We start from the raw sequence: 27430 nt of genomic DNA, 5'->3' as shown, positions 1-27430 counted from the left end.
GTTTTTCTGCTAAGGGGACAGGATGATTGATCCGTGTTAAGGAAAGAATGAATGGGGCCATGTATCGTGAGATTTTGAGCCAAAACCTCCTTCCATCAGTGAGAGCTTTGAATGGTTGACCAAATACTTATTTTCCACCATCATTTACAAATAAATTCTTTAAAATTCCTACAATGTGAATTCCTGGATTTTTTTTTCACATTCTGTCTCTCACAGTTGAAGTGTACCTATGATGAAAATGACAGACCTCTGTCATCATTTTAAGGGGGAGAACTTGCACAATCGCTGGCTGACTAAATACTTTTTTGCCCCACTGTATGTTGCTCCAAAACTGTATGGACCAATCAGCCTTAATGGTGCGGTAACACCATAGGGTTAGGGTTAGGGTTAACTCTAACCCTAACCCGTTACTAGTAACGGGTAATGTAATTATTTTTAGGTCTGTGACATTGCCGTTAGCGATAGCTTGAAGCAACGTGGCTCGCTAATTTTGATGTGATTTTATGTGGACAACATATACACACAACTACACAATGGGAATAATGAACAACATGCACACACAACTACACAATGGGAATAATGAACAAGGAATCAATGACTGAAGGGAGAAACTTGCCATCCAAACAATACATCGTTTATTGACAAGAAGATATGACCGCCATGGAAGTACATTCAAAGTCTTTATTAAGCAGAGCTGACACAATCCGGTGAAAAGATTCAAAAGAGCCGACAAAAAGTGCTAAAGCTAACAAAGACAGCTTAGTTGAAACCCTCCATGACATCGCTAGGCAACAGGCCCCGCCTTTCAACAACAAACACACTGTGCTCTCATATGAAACTGCAACTGCATATTTCAACTTGATTTTTTCATTTTAGGTAAATTTCTGTAGTAATTAATGACATTTATTTAAACATAATTCTGTTAGTAATTCAATTACTTTTTTGGTAAAGTCATGAGTAATTATAATTCACTAGCAACTTGAGGGTTGCAGGTTCGATTCCCGCTTGTGCCATCCTAGTTACTGCCGTTGTGTCCTTGGGCAAGACACTTTACCCACCTGCTCCCAGTGCCACCCACACTGGTTTAAATGTAACTTAGATATTGGATGTCACTATGTAAAGCGCTTTGAGTCACTTGAGAAAAGCACTATATAAATATAATTCACTTCAGTACTTTTTAAAAGTAATTTTCAGTGTGAAAATGCATTTCCTGATTTGTTCTTTGAACCAAAGGTATTCGTCTATAGCGTTCTTTGCTTGAGAGGATTCGTCATTCATCACGCCAAGCAACCTTTGGAAGTTTTACAATATAACTACAACAACCTTTGGAAGTTTTACAATATAACTACAACAACCTTTGGAAGTTTTACAATATAACTACAACAACCTTTGGAAGTTTTACAATATAACTACAACAACCTTTGGAAGTTTTACAATATAACTACAACAACCTAATTACAACAACCTTTGGAAGTTTTACAATATAACTACAACAACCTTTGGAAGTTTTACAATATAATTACAACAACCTTTGGAAGTTTTACAATATAACAAAAACAACCTTTGAAAGTTTTACAATATAACTAAAACAACCTTTGAACGTTTTATAATATAACTAAAACAACCTTTGGAAGTTTTACAATACAACTAAAACAACCTTTGAAAGTGTTATAATATAACTAAAACAACCTTTGGAAGTTTTACAATATAACTAAAACAGCCTTTGAAAGTTTTACAATATAACTAAAACAACCTTTGAAAGTTTTACAATATAACTAAAACAGCCTTTGGAAGTTTTACAATACAACTAAAACAACCTTTGAAAGTTTTACGATATAACTAAAACAACCTTTGAAAGTGTTATAATATAACTAAAACAAACTTTGGAAGTTTTACAATATAACTAAAACAACCTTTGAAAGTTTTACAATACAACTAAAACAACCTTTGAAAGTTTTACAATATAACTACAACAACCTTTTGAAGTTTTACAATACAACTAAAACGACCTTTGAAAGTTTTACAATATAACTACAACAACCTTTGGAAGTTTTACAATATAACTAAAGCAACCTTGGAAAGCTTTATAATATAACTACAACAACCTTTGGAAGTTTTACAATTCAACTAGAACAACCTTTGGAAGTTTTACAATATAACTACAACAACCTTTGGAAGTTTTACAATATAACTACAACAACCTTTGGAAGTTTTACAATATAACTAAAACAACCTTTGAAAGTTTTACAATATAACTACAACAACCTTTGGAACTTTTACAATATAACTAAAACAACCTTTGAAAGTTTTATAATATAACTAAAACAACCTTTGGAAGTTTTACAATATAACTAAAATAATTCACACTCATTAAACCTTCTAAGTGTGAAGGAGTGTGTTCATGCATATTTGTATGTGCTAACGTAATGTGATTGATTGATTGATTGATTGATTGAACGTTTTATTAGTAGATTGCACAGTACAGTACATATTCTGTGCAATTGAGCACTAAATGGTAACACCCCAATAAGTTTTTCAACTTGTTTAAGTCGGGGTCCACCTTCATCAATTCATGGTGACGCTAGCATTGTCAGAATTAGCTTATAAGCTAACACGTTTATGAGTGTCTGTGTTAGTATTATTCACTTACGACATTCTTTTTGTATTGCTTCCGTTGGGTAAATTCTCCAAAATGTCAGCGTGGAGTTATTGAGTCTGTTTAGCTGATTGGAGAGCTAGCTTCCACAGCTAGTGGCTCCATGACCATGACTGCCGTTTTGTTTAATCCGCCGTTTTACTGCCCTGTCACAGGCAATTAAGTTATGTAAATGCCGACAGAATCTTTTCTACCAGTTAATATCTGCAGCTTGAAGTCCCGTGTGACTAATATACGTAAAAAATATTCATTTCTTCTCCCATTCTGTGGGTGTGGTATGTTTCTCACCATGTGGTAGTTGACTACCTCCTGCAGGCTCTCGCCACACTTTTCCAGGCATTCCTGCAAAGACAAACATCTTTTATTGGAAACTTACATCTTGTTGCCCAACAAGTTCAAGTCCAACTTTCTGTAAGCACAAACATCTCCGGCCTGTAAGAGCTCATACATGCTGCTTCTGCTGATATCATCTCTTCTGCCTGGTATGACTGCTGCTTTGCAACATGTGAGGTGTGCTCACTCACTGATATCATCTCCTCGTCCTTGCACTGCTGGGACAGATCCTTGATGCCGTTGACAAAGAGCTTGTTGGCGCCCACGTAGGCTCGGCCCGCCTCGATCATGCCGCTGCACAACTTCACCAGCTGACACAAACACAAACACAAACTAGTGAAAGAGGATCAGTCAAGACCAGGAGACAATGAGTGACGTAAAACAAAGACATCTTGAGACTAAGACGTGCAGACTGAGGTGAGGAAAAACTCACAGTGGAATGTTGATGTGAATGACTCTGAGAAACCTTGGAGAGGACTGCACATGTGGGTGACCAGGTCCATAGTGGATCTAACATAATAGTGAGAGTCCAGTCCATAGTGGATCTAACATAATAGTGAGAGTCCAGTCCATAGTGGATCTAACATAATAGTGAGAGTCCAGTCCATAGTGGATCTAACATAATAGTGAGAGTTCAGTCCATAGTGGATCTAACATAATAGTGAGAGTCCAGTCCATAGTGGATCTAACATAATAGTGAGAGTCCAGTCCATAGTGGATCTAACATAATAGTGAGAGTCCAGTCCATAGTGGATCTAACATAATAGTGAGAGTCCAGTCCATAGTGGATCTAACATAATAGTGAGAGTCCAGTCCATAGTGGATCTAACATAATAGTGTGAGAGTCCAGTCCATAGTGGATCTAACATAATAGTGAGAGTCCAGTCCATAGTGGATCTAACATAATAGTGAGAGTCCAGCCCATAGTGGATCTAACATAAAAGTGTGAGAGTCTAGTCCATAGTGGATCTAACATAATAGTGAGAGTCCAGTCCATAGTGGATCTAACATAATAGTGTAAGAGTCCAGTCCATAGTGGATCTAACATAATAGTGAGAGTCCAGTCCATAGTGGATCTAACATAATAGTGTGAGAGTCTAGTCCATAGTGGATCTAACATAATAGTGAGAGTCCAGTCCATAGTGGATCTAACATAATAATGAGAGTCCAGTCCATAGTGGATCTAACATAATAGTGAGAGTCCAGTCCATAGTGGATCTAACATAATAGTGGGAGTCCAGTCCATAGTGGATCTAACATAATAGTGTGAGAGTCTAGTCCATAGTGGATCTAACATAATAGTGAGAGTCCAGTCCATAGTGGATCTAACATAATAGTGAGAGTCCAGTCCATAGTGGATCTAACATAATAGTGAGAGTCCAGTCCATAGTGGATCTAACATATTAGTGAGAGTCCAGTCCATAGTGGATCTAACATAATAGTGTGAGAGTCCAGTCCATAGTGGATCTAACATAATAGTGAGAGTCCAGTCCATAGTGGATCTAACATAATAGTGTGAGAGTCTAGTCCATAGTGGATCTAACATAATAGTGTGAGAGTCTAGTCCATAGTGGATCTAACATAATAGTGTGAGAGTCCAGTCCATAGTGGATCTAACATAATAGTGAGAGTCCGTCCATAGTGGATCTAACATAATAGTGAGAGTCCAGTCCATAGTGGATCTAACATAATAGTGAGAGTCCAGTCCATAGTGGATCTAACATAATAGTGTGAGTCGTCTTGTCCCTCATCCACAATCTCTGCCTGGTGGGCGTGGCCTCCAGCGCGCACACACACACACACACACACACACACACACACACACACACACACACACACACACACACACACACACACTCTCTCTCTCTCTCTCTCTCTCTCTCTCTCTCTAGTGACCAACACGGCAAGGTCGTGACAGAAAAACATTACAGTGCCTGATGTTCATAGCGGGAATATTTATCTAACCCTAACCCTAGAGTTAAGTCTTTATGTGTACCAGACATAGTACATTCATGTTAGGTCTAGTAATAGATCTAGTGTTGGATCTAGTGTTAGATCTAGTGTTAGGTCACAACAAGCGATGTCATCATGTGATGGAGCGGGCCCCAGGGGGTCTGAGCATGGCCAAGATGGACAAGTGAATGTGTGAGCTTGTGCAGAAATGGACTGGACACACCACAGGGGTCCACTTGAGACTGGGAAGTCTGCACCTGCTGAAATAACACACCTACAGTAGGTTGTGTTGTCCATGCACAACACAACACTGTGGGACGTCCACTCCAACCAATCTGCACCTGCTGAAATAGCACACCTACAGTAGGTTGTGTTGTCCATGCACAACACAACACTGTGGGACGTCCACTCCAACCAATCTGCACCTGCTGAAATAGCACACCTACAGTAGGTTGTGTTGTCCATGCACAACACAACACTGTGGGACGTCCACTCCAACCAATCTGCACCTGCTGGAATAGCACACCTACAGTAGGTTGTGTTGTCCGTGCACAACACAACACTGTGGGACGTCCACTCCAACCAATCTGCACCTGCTGAAATAGCACACCTACAGTAGGTTGTGTTGTCTGTGCACAACACAACACTGTGGGACGTCCACTCCAACCAATCTGCACCTGCTGGAATAGCACACCTACAGTAGGTTGTGTTGTCCATGCACAACACAACACTGTGGGACGTCCACTCCAACCAATCTGCACCTGCTGAAATAGCACACCTACAGTAGGTTGTGTTGTCCGTGCACAACACAACACTGTGGGACGTCCACTCCAACCAATCTGCACCTGCTGGAATAGCACACCTACAGTAGGTTGTGTTGTCCATGCACAACACAACACTGTGGGATGTCCACTCCAACCAATCTGCACCTGCTGAAATAGCACACCTACAGTAGGTTGTGTTGTCCGTGCACAACACAACACTGTGGGACGTCCACTCCAACCTCTGCTGCTTTCCAAAGATGACTTGGCAGGGGGCCGTAGTTTGTTGCCATCAATTATTATTATTTGACTTGTTGTGGTTTATTGGTGACTAACTGACAGTCAGGTCAGCTCTATATAAAGTTACCAATCAATGAATACACCTGGAATTATTTATGATTATAAAGAATGGTGACGAGTATTCTTGCCAGATTCGTGCAGCTCTAGTGTGTCAACAATCTGTGTTTGGATTGCTGCTACCTCAGCTCACTTTGAAAGCTACATTCCAGTAATGCTGTGTGACAATAAAGCTCTGGGGAATATTCTCATAGATTGTCCAGTATTCTGACTCATTGACTAACGTGCAGCATGTTGTGGGCAGATCAAAGCAAGAGAAGAAAGCAGATGAAAAGAAGGAGGACTGACATTGCAGTATCACTACTTGCTGTCACGAAAGAAACATTTGGAATGAAATCGTTCCAAACCTTGTCCAGCTTGGCCTCGATCTCCACCACGTCGGTCTCCACATCATCGATGCCAGCCCTGAAGAGGAGAAGAACGCCACTTACTCAACAACGTCATGATCTTTTTACATCCCTGGACGTCATTTGGGACATGTCACTTTGTCGAAAAGCACAAACATTGTACCGGATGCAGAAACAAGGAGGCCCTAATGAATGGAGGTAAGTCAAACACCAGCGCCGGGCGGAAAACGGCCGCTCAGACTGAAGCTTGTCTCTCTTTAAGAGACCCACCTGACTGTGATTGACAGCACGCAGCGGCTGACCAATCAGGTGTGAGACGAGAGAGTTATGAATCGTGAACAAGTGAGAGCAAAACAAATAGTCTAGTGCAGTGATTTTCAACCACTGTGACGCGGCAGACTAGTGAGATATTGTCTGGTGTGCCGTGGGAAATTATGCAACTTCACCTAATTGGTCCCAAAAATATTTTGGGCAAATCAATAATCATAATAATGTGTCGTTGTCAAGTGCCTGTGCTGTGTAGATCTGGTAATACGCAACTAATGTTTATTTATATAGCCCTAAATCACAAATCGAATCCACTTTATTTATATAGCACATTTAAACAACAACAACGTTTCCAAAGTGCTGCACAGCCATGTTAAAAACAATTGTAAAAAAAAATAAATAAATAAATAAAATAAAATAAAAAAAGTATATATATATATATATATATATATATATATTATGCTCCACCAATGACTGAATAAAAACAAAAAATAAATAAATATAAAACCAATAAAAACAATATAAAAACAAATGTGATTAAAAACTATTTAAATAAATGGGTTGTACTTGTATAGCGCTTTTCTACCTTCAAGGTACTCAAAGCGCTTTGACACTACTTCCACATTTACCCATTCACACACACATTCACACACTGATGGAGGGAGCTGCCATGCAAGGCGCCAACCAGCACCCATCAGGAGCAAGGGTGAAGTGTCTCGCTCAGGACACAACGGACGTGACGAGGTTGGTTCTAGGTGGGATTTGAACCAGTGACCCTCGGGTTGCGCTCGGCCACTCTCCCACTGCGCCACGCCGTCCCTTTTTTAAAGGGTAAAATCAATTAAAACAGTAAAATAGAAATCAAAGTGCATAACAAACACAGAGGACAAAGGACCACACAACTCACGTAGTGTTAAAAGCCAAAGAATAAAAGTGGGTCTTAAGACGAGACTTAAAACACTCCACTGTGGAAGCAGTTTGAACATGGAGCGGCAGAGCGTTCCAGAGCTTAGGGCCGACCACAGAGAAGGCCCTGTCTCCCCTGGTCTTAAGTCTGGTCTTGGGCGCCACGAGCTGGAACTGGCTCTCGGACCTCAGAGCGCGCGCAGGAATGTAAATTTGGATAAGGTCCGAGATATATTGAGGTGCCGGTCCATGTAAAGATTTAAAAACAAACAGCAATGTTTTAAAATCAATTCTAAAATGAACAAATGTCTCAAAGGGCTGCACAAACCACTACGACATCCTCGGAAGAACCCACATACATATCATACTGATACTCCATGTCAATAGGTGGCAGCAGGTAGTTCATTGCTTTGTCGGAATGTGTGGAGGATGGTTTGTCGTGATCCCGATATGCAGAGCACAGTGGGAGACAGTGCGCAGGTAAAAAAAGGTATGCGCCACTTCAACCAAAAATAAACAAAAGGCTAGGAAAAGGCAGTGAAGCATAGGGAAAGCTATGTAAAACCAAAGTAAAACTAAACTGGCTGAAAAGTAAACAAAAACAGAATGCTGGACCACAGCAAAAACTTACAGCGTGTGGAGCAAAGACGGCGTCCACAAAGTATGTCCGTCCATGACATGACAATCAACAATGTCCCCACAAAGAAGGATAAGGTATGCAAAACTTCAATAGTCTTGATTGGCAAAACATAGCAGGTGCGGACAAGAGCACTGAAAGGAAGGCGTGAAGCTGCTAAAGAAGAACACCAACAACACAGGAAGAGTCACCAAAATAAGAGCGCAAGACAGGAACTATCCATCCATCCATTTTCTACCGCTCATTCCCTTTGGGGCCATGGGGGGGCGCTGGCACATATCTCAGCTACAATTGGGCGGAAGGCGGCGTACACCCTGGACAAGTCGCTACCTCATCGCAGGGCAGACAGGAACTAAAGCACAGGACACAACAACAAAGTCAAAATAAGGCTTGACAACCTGGTGGAGTTTCATTTTTAAGCTTTTCTGCTGGTGTGTGCCTCCGTTTTTTTTTTTTTATGAAAAAAATGTGCCTTGGCTTAAAAAAGGTTAAAAAACTGTGTTCTAGTGCTCCACTCATGTTGTCCACTAAGAACTACTTTGGTCTAGTGAACTACTGTGGTCCAGTGCTCCACTCATGTTGTTAAACAAGAACTACTTTGCTGAGAAAGTTGCAGCTGACTTTGCCAACCAGAAAACATTCAACTCAAGTGTGAAACCAAAGTTATGATATTTATTTCATTCATGAAGTCAATCTTGTGATGCAAACTAAACTAGTCATTTCACGGCTATCAGTGTCAAATGTCTTTTAAGAAACATCTTTTGAGCAACTTTCTTTCAGTTACTGGGCACACAACATACTTTCTTGCAGGAGAAAACCTCCAACATTGTTGTGGCTTCATAAGAGCAATCATTGTGTTGACATCTTTGTCTTCTGATATTTTACAAAGTTCACTTCACTGCCGGTTGATGTGTCAGCACTTCCTGTTGAAGACTCCACACCGTCAATGATGTCTCTTAGTCAGTGGTCTAGCGGTTAGAGCAGGGGTGCCCATTACGTCGATCGCGAGCTACCAGTCGACCGCGGGGGGTGTGTCGGTCGATCTCCAGCCAGGCTTTAAAAAAAAATAGACTTAAAAATTAGTGATCTTCAATCTTCACCAAGACGTCACTTAAATGACATTCACGGCACCGGAGGGTCTTGTGAGATGACGCTGGCTGCTGCAAGATCATTATTATGAAAATATGACCGAGAGGAAGGCGAGAAACACTTTTTATTTCAACACATTCGCGTCGTACCTTCCGTCAAAACTCTAAAGGCCGACTGCACATTTCCTATCTTCACAATAAAAGCCCTGCTTCATGCTGCCTGCGCTAACTAAATACAGTCTCGGAAAACTGGCGTGCACAAGCGATCCCTCAGAAAGCTGGCGTGCACATCACTTGTGCACGCCGGCTTTCCGAGACTCTTATTTTGTTAGCGCAGGCAGCATGAAGCAGGGCTTTTGTTGTGAAGATAGGAAATGTGCAGTCGGCCTTTAGAGTTTTGACGGAAGGGACGGCGCGAAAGTCTGTTGAAATAAAAAGTGTTTCTCGCCTTCCTCGCTGTCATTTTTTCAAAATAATGAACTGGCACAGCCAGCGTCATCTCACAAGACCCTCGGGTGCCGTGAATGTCAATCAAGCAAGCTACGGAATTTGCCGCCAATGTTTTTCTTGTAAAGTGTATGGAAGCTGGATGAATTAGATGCCAAAAACCAACCACTTTCATGTGGTATTGTACAGAAAGGACAACTTTTTTTCTCCCTCTTTTGAAAATGTGGGCGTTATCATCATTACTGTCTGATTCCAATCAATGCAAGTCATCAGAATCAGGTAATACACCAACTTATATTCTTGTCTTCGTGAAAGAAAGACATCTATATGTGTTACACATGCTTGTATTATCATTAAACACATTTAACTTGTTTACAAAAATGTCTCTTTTGTAAATAAATAAATATGAATGATATATATAAATGAGGTAGATCCCCTCGAGTTGGTCAATTGAAAAGTAGCTCGCCTGCAGAAAAAGTGTGGGCACCCCTGGGTTAGAGTGTCCACCCTCAGATGGAGAGGTCGTGAGTTCAAACCCCGGCCGAGTCATAGCAAAGACTATAAAAATGGGAGCCGTTACCTCCCTGCTTGGCACTCAGCATCAAGGCTCGGAATTGGGGGTTAAATCATCAAAAATCATTCCCGGGCGCAACCACCGCAGCTGCTCACTGCTCCCCTCACCTCCCAGGGGGTGAACAAGGGTGATGGGTCAAATGCAGAGGACAAATTTCACCACACCTAGTGTGTGTGTGACAATCATTGCTACTTTAACTTTGAACTATTAAAGTGGAAAGAACTTAATGCCTCTTGTTTTCATATTAGCATTTACACTAGCTTGCAACCGAATGCTAGTCGGTCCGTCATTGTAATCAAAGTGTGGTTATTAATTGGCGATGACTACTATTATTGGAGATGACTACTATTATTGGAGATGACTACTATTATTGGAGATGACTACTATTATTGAAGAAGACTACTATTATTGGAGGTGACTACTATTACTGGAGATGACTACTATTATTGGCGATGACTACTATTATTGGAGATGACTACTATTATTGGAGATGACTACTATTATTGAAGAAGACTACTATTATTGAAGAAGACTACTATTATTGGAGAAGACTACTATTATTGGAGAAGACTACTATTATTGGCGATGACTACTATTATTGGAGATGACTACTATTATTGGAGATGACTACTATTATTGGCGATGACTACTATTATTGGAGATGACTACTATTATTGGAGAAGACTACTATTATTGGAGATGACTATTATTGGAGATGACTACTATTATTGGCGATGACTACTATTATTGGAGAAGACTACTATTATTGGAGATGACTACTATTATTGGAGATGACTACTATTATTGGAGGTGACTACTATTATTGGAGATGACTACTATTATTGGAGATGACTACTATTATTGGAGAAGACTACTATTATTGGAGAAGACTACTATTATTGGAGATGACTACTATTATTGGAGAAGACTACTATTATTGGAGATGACTACTATTATTGGAGATGACTACTATTATTGGAGATGACTACTATTATTGGAGAAGACTACTATTATTGGAGATGACTACTATTATTGGAGAAGACTACTATTATTGGAGAAGACTACTATTATTGGAGATGACTACTATTATTGGAGATGACTACTATTATTGGATAAGACTACTATTATTGGAGAAGACTACTATTATTGGAGAAGACTACTATTATTGGAGATGACTACTATTATTGGATAAGACTACTATTATTGGAGAAGACTACTATTATTGGCGATGACTACTATTATTGGCGATGACTACTATTATTGGAGATGACTACTATTATTGGAGAAGACTTCTATTATTGGAGATGACTACTATTATTGGAGATGACTACTATTATTGGAGAAGACTACTATTATTGGAGAAGACTACTATTATTGGAGATGACTACTATTATTGGAGATGACTACTATGATTGGAGAAGACTACTATTATTGGAGATGACTACTATTATTGGATAAGACTACTATTATTGGAGAAGACTACTATTATTGGATAAGACTACTATTATTGGAAAAGACTACTATTATTGGAGAAGACTACTATTATTGGCGATGACTACTATTATTGGAGATGACTACTATTATTGGAGATGACTACTATTATTGGAGATGACTACTATTATTGGAGATGACTACTATTATTGGAGAAGACTACTATTATTGGAGATGACTACTATCATTGGAGAAGACTACTATTATTGGAGATGACTACTATTATTGGAGATGACTACTATTATTGGAGATGACTACTATTATTGGAGATTACTACTATTATTAGTCCTTACAGAGATAGAAAATAGGAGTTTTTGACGTTCATAACAGCAATGAGTCCCATGGAAAGACCTTGTACAAAATTATCCAGAACAAGAAGTCCTGATGCTAACCCCCCTTGTTGGAGTCCCTCCTGAGGTGGTTTGGTAACAACAATAATAATAATGACAACAACATTGGATTGGATTTCTATAGCGCTGTTTCCCGGGGACTGAAGAGAAGTCTGCTGTTTGCTGCATTTGAGGACACACATGAAGGAGTGCAGCATTAATCCCAATCATCAGGATTAGTGGGCAGCAAAATCAATAGATGACATCATGCAGATAAGCTTCTTGTAATATTCATCAACTGGAGACCAAGGCAACAGAAAGAGAGAAGGTTTCATTAGGAAGCCACACTTCACAGCTAATAATACTTGACATGACGCTACTTTCCTGCGCTGACTGCCAGCATGTTCTGGATTCAACAAATACTTTTCATAAAAACACAACAAATATTGTTTGGGCTATGGCGCCATCTTTTGGACTAGTTGTGGGTTGAAAATGTACTTCCTGTTTTGTGCCTTGAACCGTAAGGTGTATGCCGATTTGTTTACTATTTGACCCAGAGGGTTCATATGTATTCTTCATTCATCACTACAAGCAACATTTGTAAGTTTTACAATATAACTACAACAATTCTTACTTACTAAAGCGTCCCATGTGTGATGTGTGTAGGAGTGTTTTCATGCATATTTGTACCTGCTATCTTAATGTCATCAAGCTAGCGTCGTTAGCATTAGCTACTATGCTAACGTGTTTACAAGTGTCTGTGTTAGTATTACTAACTTACAATGGCATTCTTTTTGTGCTGTTTCACTTTGCTAAATGGGCCAAAAGGTCAGCGTGGAGTTATTGAGTCTGTTTAGCTGATAGGAGAGCTAGCTCGCGCAGCTAATGGGTCCATGGCCATGACTTCTGTTTTGTTTGATCAGCCGTTTTACTGCCCTGTGACAGACACCGTTTGGAAACAAGTTATATAAATAATCATTTACTAAATCTTTCGGACTGGCATATATCTGCGGCTTTTAATTCTGTGCAGAAAATCCATCCATCCATCCATTTTCTACCGCTTGTCCCTTCCGGGGTGGCAGGGGGTGCCGGAGCCTATCCCGGCTGCATTGGGGCAGACAAGTCGCCACCTCATCACAGATGTACAACATTAACACATTAGGGACCATTTAGTGTTGCCAATCAACCTATTCCCAGGTGCATGTCTTTAGAGGTGGGAGGGGCCTATCCCCAGGTGTATGTCTTTGGAGGTGGGATGGGCCTATCCCCAGGTGCAGGTCTTTGGAGGTGGGAGGGGTCTATTCCCAGGTGCATGTCTTTGGAGGTGGGAGGGGCCTATCCGCAGGTGCATGTTTTTGAAGGTGGGAGGGGCCTATCCCCAGGTGCATGTTTTTGAAGGTGGGAGGGGCCTATCCCCAGGTGCATGTTTTTGAAGGTGGGAGGGGCCTATCCCCAGGTGCATGTCTTTGGAGGTGGTAGGAAGCTGGATTAAAACCCACACATTCACAGGGAGAACATGTAAAAGTATTTACTTCTTGTAAAAGGGTGTGGCTGCACTATTGGTGTGCTGACACTGACAGCAGCAGCTGTCTGAAAGCCCACAGAGTTCAGCGTCACAGCCAACATGATCTGCTGCAACAAGTCCCTCACAGGACGGATATGATCTCACCATGAAAGCAGTCTGGACCTCCCTTGCTCCAGGCCACACCCTCACAGTGGAACTGATCATGAACATGTCAAGAAAAAGTGGGCCCACCGACTGAAGTCAACATCTCTTTTTGCTTCGGTGCAGAACAACTCAACCTGCTCCCAAGAAACCCATCCATCCATCCATCTTCTTCCGCTTATCCGAAGTCGGGTCGCGGGGGCAACAGCCTAAGCAGGGAAACCCAGGCTTCCCTCTCCCCAGCCACTTCGTCTAGCTCTTCCCGGAGGATCCCGAGGCGTTCCCAGGCCAGCCGGGAGACATAGTCTTCCCAACGTGTCCTGGGTCTTCCCCGTGGCCTCCTACCGGTTGGACGTGCCCTAAACACCTCCCTAGGGAGGCGTTCGGGTGGCATCCTGACCAGATGCCCGAACCACCTCATCATTTCCAGAATTATTTTCTGGTCCTGGACGTTTTCTTGCATTACCAGAAAACTGCCAGTTGGACTGACACCTGTCTGGGTATGTTGAACTGACACCTGCCTGGGTATGTTGGACTGACACCTGTCTGGGTATCTTCATTCAGACAGGGAATCAGACACATCTGCCAAGTCATACCCATTTAGGCGATACAGTGTGGGGAGCAGCTGATGGTATCACCACCACTCGCCCTGTAAACAACACTTCAAGGTGCTTTTGACCAGTATCCTGAACATGGTCAGTGCAGGCTTCACACCTGTGGAATGTTTCAGAAGTGGACTAGAAGCCTTGTTAGTCCTGACAACAGCAGCGTTATGTCCCAGACACTTCTCAAGTCTGCTCTTGATCAATCAATCAATCAATCAATCAATGTTTACTTATATAGCTCTAAATCACTAGTGTCTCAAAGGGCTGCACAAACCACTACGACATCCTCGGTAGGCCCACATAAGGGCAAGGAAAACTCACACCCAGTGGGACATCAGTGACAATAATGACCCAGTGGGACGTCGGTGACAATGATGACTATGAGAACCTTGGAGAGGAGGAAAGCAATGGATGTCGAGCGGGTCTAACATGATACTGTGAAAGTTCAATCCATAATGGATCCAACACAGTCGCGAGAGTCCAGTCCAAAGCGGATCCAACACAGCAGCGAGAGTCCCGTTCACAGCGGAGCCAGCAGGAAACCATCCCAAGCGGAGGCGGATCAGCAGCGCAGAGATGTCCCCAGCCGATACACAGGCGAGCAGTACATGGCCACCGGATCGGACCGGACTCCCTCCACAAAGGAGAGTGGGACATAGAAGAAAAAGAAAAGAAACGGCAGATCAACTGGTCTAAAAAGGGAGTCTATTTAAAGGCTAGAGTATACAAATGAGTTTTAAGGTGAGACTTAAATGCTTCTACTGAGGTGGCATCTCGAACTGTTACCGGGAGGGCATTCCAGAGTACTGGAGCCCGAAATGAAAACGCTCTATAGCCCGCAGACTTTTTTTGGGCTTTGGGAATCACTAATAAGCCGGAGTCCTTTGAACGCAGATTTCTTGCCGGGACATATGGTACAATACAATCGGCAAGATAGGATGGAGCTAGACCGTGTAGTATTTTATACGTAAGTAGTAAAACCTTAAAGTCACATCTTAAGTGCACAGGAAGCCAGTGCAGGTGAGCCAGTACAGGTATATATGTATGTATATATGTATATAAAGGTATATACAGTACAGGTATATATGTATGTATATATGTATATAAAGGTATATACAGTACAGGCGTAATGTGATCAAACTTTCTTGTTCTTGTCAAAAGTCTAGCAGCCAATCCATCCATCCATCCATCCATCAATCTTTACTTATGTAGCCCTAAATCACCAGTGTCTCAAAGGGCTGCACAAGCCACAACCACATCCTGGGCTCAGATCGCACATCAGGGCAAGGAAAAACTCAACCCAATGGGATGAATTTCCTTGACTAAGGATGTCAGGGATTGGAAATTTTAAAAAAAGAGAAAGATAACAGACTGCGTTACTTCCAGTTTTCGGACGTGTAGTTGTTGGGCGATATGGCGGAAAATTGTATCGCGATATTATTTTTTTTAAATGGGTCCATAGCGACAACAGATATTTTTTATTAGCTATGGAAAATATGGAGCAGGAGAAAGATAGATTTGATGTTAACATTTTTATTTCAAATGTAAACTTCCTCTGATTAGAGTCGTCCGCTATCAAGGCAGAAAGTAGAGGGAATGTCAACATTTCAACACACTTCCAAAATCACAATAAACACGTTTAAAATGAAAATGCAAAGATAAGGAACATGTAATAAATGCATAATAAAGTGCAACAAAATAGTGTGAAAATGTAAACAGAGAAACCTAAGAACAAAGTTTTACTGCCAGGAAGTGACCTGCTCTGTGTAACATGTATTCGGTCTGTTTTTCTTATTCAAGTATGAAAATGAATGTATGTTACTAAGTAATTATTAATTAAATATTATTGGACCAAATTATTATTTTAAAGTAGCATATTTGTTATTTGGTTTATTTTATTCAAGCAGCCCCGCACTAGTTCCTACCAGTTTGAATAAAATCCCCCAATGTCCTGTTTTATTAACAATTTCTCCGCTCTATATATATAAGTAACATAAAATTTCTCCGCTCTCTGTCTCTAGGTAACATAACATCACTGTAGCACGCATAGGCCTGGGCCAATAGTCAAATCAATAATCCAACGATGAATGAAATTGAACTCCATAACTTTGACAGCATTGATAAATCGCCAAGTTCGTGAGTCTCTCACTTTCAAACGAGGTGCAAGAGGGTTCACTCTAACTGTGCATCACGGTCACTCAGCACCTGAACATAAAAACATGACATGACAATCTTTGTCTCTGTGGGCGGAGGTGGGACCACTGGCTTACACACACAGGATGCACCAACTGAGTTAGTCGCCTCTCAACACCGCAAAACATACAGTTATACATCATACCATAATAATTATAAAGCATACAATTGTACATCATACCATAATAATTACAAAGAAAAACATTTCTCGTTGTGGAAATATTTGGGCTTCAAACCGAATGAGCAACACGAGCCCATAATTACAAAGGGATGCGCAAGAATGCTGAAAATGGTTAGAAAGTGATGGCAACAACAAAAAAACATACATGTTAAAAAACTCAAAAAAACACTTTTTCCACATGGGGAAGTTTTCATAATTCCGTTTAGATGAAGAATCAATCACAATCTTCACCAAAGATTCCTGCAGAAAGCGTCTTTTGGGGTCTATTTTGCCATCTGGGACACGTGAAAAGGGACCAGCCCTGTGGGTCCAAAGCCACATGGACCTGCTCAGTGGTCTAGTGGTTAGAGTGTCTGCCCTAAGATGGGTAGGTTGTGAGTTCAAACCCCAGCCGAGTCATACCAAAGACTATAAAAATGGGAGCCATTACCTCCCTGCTTGGCACTCAGCATCAAGGCTTGGAAATTGGGGTTAAATCACCAAAAATGATTTCCAGACACGGCCACCGCTGCTGCTCACTGCTCCCCTCACCTCCCAGGGGGTGATGTGAAGTGAATTATATTTATATAGGGCTTTTCTCTATCGACTCAAAGCGCTTTACATAGTGAAACCCAATATCTAAGTTACATTTAAACCAGTGTGGGTGGCACTGGGAGCAGGTGGGTAAAGTGTCTTGCCCAAGGACACAACGGCAGTGACTAGGAATCGAACCTGCAACCCTCAAGTTGCTGGCACGGCCGCTCTACCAACCGAGCTATGACGCCCCAATCAAGGATGATGTCCGAAATGCAGAGAATAATTTGGCCACACCGTGTGTGTGTGTGTGTGTGTGATAATCATCGCTACTTTATCGTGAACTTATTTGTCTACTAGCAGGTGAGAGATGCATGAGTTATAATGTGAAATGGACTTTTAGCAAGTTTGAGAGCAAGCAGAAGCAGGCGAGTGTGTCAACAATAGCAAAGTAAGCTAGCACTGCATATACATGTGGTGCTAAAATAGTCCGTCTGCGTTAGCGCTAATAATAACAATATCACTCAGATTTGGTTCATTTACAGTTGAGGACATGTACATAGAGTATTGTTGCTGGGTGTTTCTAGAGAGTACAATGAGAGGACCTCCATCTGTTGACTCTATGGTTAGATATTTATTTATTTATCATCTCTAATGCATAAAAACATGTGTCTTCTTGTCTTCCATAAGGATTGTGAGTGATAAACAGAAAACCCATTTGCATATTTCCAGTATGACTGCTCTAATAATATGGTCAGAGGTCAGAAGTGGAATATTCACAATGGCCGACTGAATTTGTGGCATTTTGTGATATTTAGACGGCATTTTCTCACACTTTGTGGATTGTAAATCAAACTGGATATGGTTTCATGGACACAAACAAACACTAATTTATAAAGTCAACTTGTCTTTCCACCTTTCTGTTACTTCAATGACTCAAAATGCTTTGCATTGACAAACCATCCTCTACATCAGGCCTGGGCAATTATTTTGACTCGGGGGCCACATTTAGAGAAAAAAATTGTGTCTGGGGGTCGGTATATCTATTTTTAGGAACACTAATACAAAACCTCACAATAATATCTGATTGAATGTAAAAACATTATGACAGACTGTCTCAAAAAACATATTGGAATTTTACGTTTTTCTATGAAGGATAAAACACTAAATACTGACAAAATATGAATGTCACACCCCCTTTCGATCGACACATTTTACAAACAAGTGAAACGCAACACAAATGCAACAAACAGTAAAATATGAACATGAAGGGTACAAAATAAACCCCGCCTACAATCTGATGTATGTCATACATCACTAAGCTTTTCAACTTTGTTGTGAAAGTCTCTTTCAGTGTCTGTGGAAACACATCCCGCCCACACTGCTTGGTGCCTCGTCTGAGCTGCTGTGACTCACATAACCATAGTAACTAATTACATGACCATAGTAACCCATTAGATGACCATAGTAACTAATTATATGACCACAGTAACTAATTAGATGACCATTGTAACTAACTAGATGCCCATAGTAACTCTCTATTTGACCATATTAACTAATTATATGACCATAGTAACTGGTATATCATCCAAAAGCAGAGATTTTAAGCATGTAAAGACTTAGTATAGTTGAAGACTTCTTAGGGTGATTAGACAAGATGATTGCACATCATAATTAGACAAGATGATTGCACATCATAATTAGACAAGATGAGTGCACATCATCAAGACCAGATAAGCAACACTTTACATCTTAAACATTTAAAAACATGATTTGGGAAATGTCCGTGGGGCCAGATTGAAAAGTTTAACGGGCCGCAGGTGGCCCCCGGGCCTCACTTTGCCCAGGTCTGCTCTGCATGTGAAGCAGTTTGGGGACACTGGGAGCAAGCTTCCAAGCCTCAACTTTCTGGCCGGCCCTATGTATAAAACACACCTGTCTAGGCACTTAGAGTGCAGTCCTTGAAGTGGAGCTAGGTGGACGGTGCAGGTGTGGCCCTTAGAAAATGCAAAGCAGAGCGCAGCACATACTTTCCAATATCAACACGTGTGTGTGTGAACATACCCTGGAGTGTCCGCAGCCATCATGCAGCACAGTCATCAGGGTGGGGGATGGGCACACATCCTTGTTGCCGCTGGCAACCAACAGTAGGGATTCCAACATCAGTGATGGGGGAAGGGAACATCACGTGCAGGATCATCAGGCTCAACAACCCTCCGCTCTATTCCCGTCCCTGTGTGTGTCCGTGTGTGTATGTGTGTGTCCGTGTGTGTGGACATCACTGGACCAACATGGCTCTCACAGTCTCTTGCAGACGCGGTGTGTCACATGACCTCACATCAGTCCAAGGTCTAGCAGCAGCATGACCAGGCAGGCCTCTGATTGCAGACCAGACCAGTCTGATACCAGACCAGACCAGACCAGACCAGTCTGATACCAGACCAGACCAGTCTGATAGCAGACCAGCCTGCCTGAGCCCGGCAGCAGAGTGAGACGCCCTCACATGACTAAGATGCCAGGCCTGCAGTCCATGTGACTGACAGACAGGATGGGGAAGAAGACAGAACATACTTCTGTTTGCTCATTCTACTCACCACACTTTAAGGAAATCACCTCAGCAGATGGAGGTATGATGACCTCACCAGGTGCATGGAGGTATGATGACCTCACCAGGTGCATGGAGGTATGATGAGCTCACCAGGTGCATGGAGGTATGATGACCTCACCAGGTGCATGGAGGTATGGTGAGGTCACCAGGTGCATGGAGGTATGGTGACCTCACTAGGTGCATGGAGGTATGGTGACCTCACTAGGTGCATGGAGGTATGGTGACCTCACTAGGTGCATGGAGGTATGGTGACCTCACCAGGTGCATGGAGGTATGATGACCTCACCAGGTGCATGGAGGTATGATGAGCTCACCAGGTGCATGGAGGTACGATGAGCTCACCAGGTGCATGGAGGTATGATGACCTCACCAGGTGCATGGAGGTATGATGACCTCACTAGGTGCATGGAGGTATGGTGACCTCACCAGGTGCATGGAGGTATGGTGACCTCACCAGGTGCATGGAGGTATGGTGACCTCACCAGGTGCACGAAGGTATGATGACCTCACCAGGTGCATGGAGGTATGGTGACCTCACCAGGTGCACGAAGGTATGATGACCTCACCAGGTGCACGAAGGTATGATAACCTCACCAGGTGCATGGAGGTATGATGAGCTCACCAGGTGCATGGAGGTATGATCAATCAATCAATCAATCAATGTTTACTTATATAGCCCTAAATCACTAATGTCTCAAAGGGCTGCACAAACCACTACGACATCCTCGGTAGGCCCACATAAGGGCAAGGAAAACTCACACCCAGTGGGACGTTGGTGACAATGATGACTATGAGAACCTTGGAGAGGAGGAAAGCAATGGATGTCGAGCGGGTCTAACATGATACTGTGAAAGTTCAATCCATAATGGATCCAACACAGTCGCGAGAGTCCAGTCCAAAGCGGATCCAACACAGCGGCGAGAGTCCCGTTCACAGCGGAGCCAGCAGGAAACCATCCCAAGCGGAGGCGGATCAGCAGCACATGGACCCACAAAACCAATAAATGTACAGTTTTTGGTTTCTTCGGTTTTGAACTTTTCCACTTTGGACTAAACAAAATAGATTATAAAGAATGATTGACAACATTGATTAAAGTGACAGACAGGTGACTGATCACTTATTGGGGATGCTAGCTAGCTTAGATGCTAACCCGGTTCACAAGAAAGATGAAGCTCTCTCCCTGTGAAGAAAGGAGCTTCTAGAATGTCAACTTGAATAAACACATCACTCCTAGGACTACCACAACAGGAAGTGGATGTATCTTTTCTGGATCATAAGAAGAACACACTAAAACTACTAAAAAGTAAAATAGAAGATGAGGAACATAATTAAACACTCAAATGAAGATAAAACACAAGAACAGATTTTGCCTGCCGAGAAAGAATATCGTGTGGCTATTTGTTTATTTACTGTGTCTTTTATTGTTGGATTGAACTTTGAAAAAGCACATTTGGAGCAAATATTGTCACATCATTGTAATATCAATACATACCCATTGATAAGATGATCAATCATGTCTCAAAGCATACAGTTACACATTATAGCATAATAATTATCAAGTATACAATTATACATCATACCATAATTGACAGCATGAAAGAGGATGAATGACAAACTAAAGAATAATAACTAAAGAAGAGCAAGAAGACATGCAGCAAGGACAAGACAACTTCAGACATGATCAATATTTATCACTCAATCAACTTTATATATGATCAATATCCATCCATCCATCCATTTTCTACCGCTTATTCCCTTTCAGGGTCGCGGGGGGCGCTGGCGCCTATCTCAGCTACAATCGGGCGGAAGGCAGGGTACACTCTGGACAAGTCGCCACCTCATCGCAGGGCTATATGATCAATATTTATCCCTCAATCAACTTCATATATGATCAATATTTATCACTCAATCATATTTATATATGATAAATATTTATTTCTCAATCAACTTCATATATGATCAATATTTATCACTCAATCAGATTTATATATGATAAATATTTATTTCTCAATCAACTTTATATATGATCAATATTTATCAGTCAATCAATTTTATATACGATCAATATGTATTATTGTACTCAATAGAGATGATAAGAGTAAAAACAATTGTCTGATTTCTGTAAGTTTGTTGAACCCCCAGTCAAAACTGGAGTCACTCTCACACACACACACACACACACACACACACACACATGCACAAACACACATGCACAAACACACGCGCACACACACACACACACACACACACACACACACACACACACACACACACACACACACACACACACGCACACACACGCACGCGCACACGCACACGCACACTTTAAACGGCACACTTTGATCATCCTCCACAAAATATCCTTCTCAGAATTGCAAGTAGGGAGGCAACCATGGCAACTGTTCATTGACCCAAATCACCATGGCAACAGGCTGCAGCATCACCCAGCCTTCTTTTCCCTCCAACTGACCAAATTCCTCTTTGTCTGTGACTCACTCTGCTTCACCTGAAAGGAAGGTCAGCTTCCTCCATCTTTCATTCCACTTAGAGAAGATTGAAGTACTTGTCTGTGTCTCACCTGTCTGCAGGTGTGGAATCTTTCTTCACTGGGGGACGTCTCACTATTTTGCATGGAATCTCACTATTTTGCAAGAAGAGAGCAGGTGGTTGGGAAGTAAACCCACCCCTCAGCTCTTTGTTCTGCCATCATGGACCACACACACACACGCACATGCACAAACACACATGCACAAACACACGCGCACACACACACACACACACACACACACACACACACACACACACACAAAAATACAAACCCCGTTTCCATATGAGTTGGGAAATTGTGTTAGATGTAAATATAAACAGAATACAATGATTTACAAATCATTTTCAACCCATATTCAGTTGAATATGCTACAAAGACAACATATTTGATGTTCAAACTCATAAACATTTTTTTTTGCAAATAATCATTAACTTTAGAATTTGATGCCAGCAACACGTGACAAAGAAGTTGGGAATGGTGGCAATAAATACTGATAAAGTTGAGGAATGCTCATCAAACATTTATTTGGAACATCCCACAGGTGTGCAGGCTAATTGGGAACAGGTGGGTGCCATGATTGGGTATAAAAGCAGCTTACATGAAATGCTAAGTAATTCACAAACAAGGATGGGGCGAGGGTCACCACTTTGTAAGCAAATTGTCGAACAGTTTCAGAACAACATTTCTCAACGAGATATTGCAAGGAATTTAGGGATTTTACCATCTACGGTCATTGAAATCATCAATAAGTTCAGAGAATCTGGAGAAATCACTGCACGTGAGCGATGATATTACGCACTTTTGATCCCTCAGGCGGTACTGCATCAAAAAGCGACATCAGTGTGTAAAGGATATCACCACATGTGCTCAGGAACACTTCATAAAACCACTGTCAGTAACTACAGTTGGTCGCTACGTCTGTAAGTGCAAGTTAAACTCTACTATGCAAACCAAACCCATTTATCAACAACACCCAGGAACGCCACCGGCTTGGCTGGGCCCGAGCTCATCTAAGATGGACTGATGCAAAGTGGAAAGGTGTTCTGTGGTCTGACGAGTCCACATTTCAAATAATATTTGGAAACTGTGGACGAAGTGTCCACCAGAAAAAAAGAGGAAAATAACCACCCGGATTGTTATAGGCGCAAAGTTGAAAAGCCAGCATGTGTGATGGTATGGGGGTGTATTAGTGCCCAAGGCATGGGTAACTTACACACCTGTGAAGGCACCATTAATGCTGAAAGGTACATACAGCTTTTGGAGCAACATATGTTGTCATCCAAGCAATATTATAAAGGACGCCCCTGCTTATTTCAGCAAGACAGGTGTTACAACAGCGTGGCTTCGTAGTAAAAGAGTGTGGGTACTTTCCTGGCCTGCCTGCAGTCCAGACCTGTCTCCCATGGAAAATGTGTGGCTCATTATGAAGCGTAAAATACGACAGCGGAGACTCCGGACTGTTGAAGGACTGAAGCTCTACATAAAACAAGAATGGGAAAGAATTCCACTTTCAAAGCTTCAACAATTAGTTTCCTCAGTTGCCAAACGTTTATTGAGTGTTGTTCAAAGAAAAGGTGATGTAACACAGTGGTGAACATGCCCTTTCCCAATTACTTTGGCACATGTTGCAGCCATGAAATTCAAAGTTGATTATTATTTGCAAAATAAAAAAATAAAGTTTATGAGTTTGAACATAAAATATGTTGTCTTTGTAGCATATTCAACAGAATATGGCTTGAAAAGGATTTGCAAATCATTGTATTCTGTTTATATTTACATCTAACACAATTTCCCAACTCATATGGAAACGGGGTTTGTACCAGAATGTATGGAATATAAGCCACACTCACTACATTTTAGAAGAAAACAAATATTACTCCATATATAAGCCACAGATATATACGTTGCAATATTATTTGCACAGTAGGATTCTGTAAATGTTTATTTACATAACTTAATTGTTACCAAACAGCAGTAAAACGGCTGATCAAACAAAACAGAAGTGGTGGTCATGACTTGTGAAAGTGATACAACACAAAAAGAATGCCATTGTGAGTTAATAATACTAACACGGACACTCATAAACATGTTCGCATATTAGCTAATGCTAAAAATGTGTGTGTTGTGCGAGTGTTTGATTTACTGTATGTTGGCGTGTTATATGAGCGGGAAAGGAAAGGTGTGTTTTTTATGCGGGATTAATTTGTGATGTATTAAATCTAGCCTAGTGGTGTTGTGGCTTATAGTTATACCTGTCCTGTGTTTATTTACTGTATTAATCATTCCCAGCTGAATATCAGGTCCCACCCGTGACTCCTAAAAAAGCGTAGTGGCAGCGACACCCGGGGAACTTGGGAGCGTTTGTTACATTGTGCTGCGATCATTTTGAAAGATCGTGTTTGGAAGAGGGTCCCTTGCGAAGGGCGGAGATGGGCATCACCACCACCCGTCGACTGGTGCTAAAGAAAGGTGCGGGGCCGACCTTCAGGTAGTACAGTTACGAACATATAATCTCACTAACACACTAGTAACACAACAAGCAGATAAGGGATTTTCCAGAATTATCCTAGTAAATGTGTCTAATAACATCAGAATCGCCATCACTGTATAGTCTTTTTTTATTATTTTCTAGTCCTTCACTCTCATTATCCTCATCCGCAAATCTTTCATCCTCGCTCAAATTAAAGGGGAAATCCTCGCTTTCTCGGTCCGAATCGCTCTCGCTGCTGGTGGCCATGATTGTAAACAATGTTCAGATGTGAGGAGCTCCACAACCCGTGACATCACGCGCACATCGTCTGCTACTTCCGGTACAGGCAAGGCTTTTTTATAAGCGACCAAAACTTGCCAACTTTATGGTGGATGTTCTCTACTAAATCCTTTCAGCAAAAATATGGAAATATTGCGAAATGATCAAGTATGACACATAGAATGGACCTGCTATCCCCGTTTGAATAAGAACATCTCATTTATGTAGGCCTTTAAGGCTCTGACCGTAACAACTCCTGCAGAACATTCCAGTCACTGAAATATCTTGGAAACATCACAGTATATCATACTAAGGTTGTGATGTTAAAGGTCTAAAAAAAAGGATTGGGGTTTATTTTGCCCAGGTCTGAGTTTCCTGTTTCAACCGATCATCCTGGAGATGCTCGTACGCCATATTGGAGTACACCTGTGCGACATGCAGGTGACTTGGAAAGGCATATACCTAGCTTAATAAACAAACCAAGCCTAAACTTTCACATTGTTAAGACAGGGTATTGTGTGGAGAATTTTGAGGACACAAATAAATGTATTACATTTTGGATGAAATAATGTGGAAAGTGCTGTGAATGTGTGAGTGTGTGTGTGTGTGTGTGATCACAAGAACATCATGTGTGTGTTCAGTGGCTGCTTGGTAGTGAAAACAGGAAAACACAACATTTGTGCTAAGAAGGTCACACACACACACACACACACACACACACACACACACACACAAACACACTCCATCAAAAGGGCCCTTAATAAGTGAACACACACCCACACACACGCCGCCTTTTGACAAGTTAAGACCAACACTAGAATCTAATGTGCAGCTTACAAAGATGCCTTCATTGCCTCTCAACACAACACACACATTCTCCTCACTCCATGCATGCACACAACACACTCATTGCCCTCTCTGCATGTACACAACACACTCATTGCCCTCTCTGCATGTACATAACACACAACACACTCATTGCCCTCTCTGCATGTACACAACACACAACACACTCATTGCCCTCTCTGCATGTACACAACACACAACACACTCATTCTCCTCTCTGCATGTACACAACACACAACACACTCACTGCCCTCTCTGCATGTACACAACAACAACAACACAGTGAAGTGTTGTGACTGCTCATGATAAAACAACACGTCCTATGACTTGACTTCAAGTCCCGGGCTAGACTAATACATCAATCAATCAATCAATGATTATTTATATAGCCCTAAATCACTAGTGTCTCAAAGGGCTGCACAAACCACAAGGACATCCTCGGTAGGCAAACATAAGGGCAAGCAGAACTCAGACCCAGTGGGACGTCGGTGACAATGATGACTATGAGAACCTTGGAGTAGGGTTGGGTATCGTTTGAATTCGAACGATTCCGATTTCGATTCAGATTATTTGTTTCGATTCCGATTCTTCTTGTACCATGCCGGGATCAATGTGTTTGCCAGGTAGTCCCTTAAAAGGTGGTATGTATTTTGGGTTGAGAGTTTTCACCATATCCCTGCAAACATAATCAAAACATGTAATGTTGCTGTTACTGTTTAGCCCAGTATCAATTAGCTTAGCTCTAACGTTATTGCTCAACTAAGCAAAATGTTGGAGATTCCACCTCTGAAAAGGGATGCGGTCTTTTGACTACGTGTGCAGTGACCTTTCTGTGGCACCGACATCTTCCCCATTGCCGCTACGGTGAACGGAGTACGCTGAGCTAGCAGCTTGTAAATTGTCTATGAAAAAATATGCAGGCTAATTTGTTAGCTGCCTCGACGTTGGCGCAAAACACATTATTTATTGCATATATATTGTTTTGCTTACCGGATTTGTTGCTAGCGGGGTGTATAAAATAGTCGGGAAGTGTCACGGATACAAAGGATTCTGGGTATTTGTAGTGTTGCATTTATGTTGTGTTACTGGGAGGATGTTCTCCCGAAATGTGTTTGTCAATCTTGTTTGGTGTGGCTTCACAGCGTGGGGCATATTACTAAGAGTGTTAAAATTGTTCATATCACAACCATTAGTGTACTCGGTGTCACCCAGTATGCCTTGCAGTCGTGTGCGTGTTGCCGCGGAAAGCCACACACAACATGTTGCTGGACTGACAAGTAGATCGTACATGTTGTAGAAGGCGACAAAGCCAATGGCTTCAAAGCACGCCCTAATACTTATTATCTGGGTGACTGTCGGCAGTCATTATAGAGAA

The 27430-nt window shown here is 41.7% G+C and overlaps 1 protein-coding gene across 7 annotated transcripts in view; it reads right to left on the bottom strand.

Annotated features, from left to right (window-relative positions):
• Positions 1-27430, bottom strand: part of LOC133535481 (arf-GAP with coiled-coil, ANK repeat and PH domain-containing protein 3-like) — a 119121-nt gene that overhangs the window by 83681 nt on the left and 8010 nt on the right. For 6 of the 7 annotated variants that reach the window (XR_009802232.1, XM_061875352.1, XM_061875351.1 and 3 more), the window contains exons 2-4: positions 6408-6465; positions 3181-3300; positions 2945-2998 (exon numbers count right to left, since the gene is read on the bottom strand). Coding sequence is in view for 6 of the 7 variants with exons in the window: in XM_061875352.1 (XP_061731336.1) it covers positions 2945-2998; positions 3181-3300; positions 6408-6465 (232 nt within the window). In the remaining variant the exon portion in view is untranslated. The remainder of the gene's footprint in view (positions 1-2944; positions 2999-3180; positions 3301-6407; positions 6466-27430) is intronic. The other variant, XM_061875355.1, reaches the window with a different exon arrangement.

This window comes from Nerophis ophidion, linkage group LG16 (assembly GCF_033978795.1).
Source record: "Nerophis ophidion isolate RoL-2023_Sa linkage group LG16, RoL_Noph_v1.0, whole genome shotgun sequence".
Lineage (NCBI taxonomy): Eukaryota > Metazoa > Chordata > Actinopteri > Syngnathiformes > Syngnathidae > Nerophis > Nerophis ophidion.
This window is presented reverse-complemented; position numbering and strand designations above follow the sequence as displayed.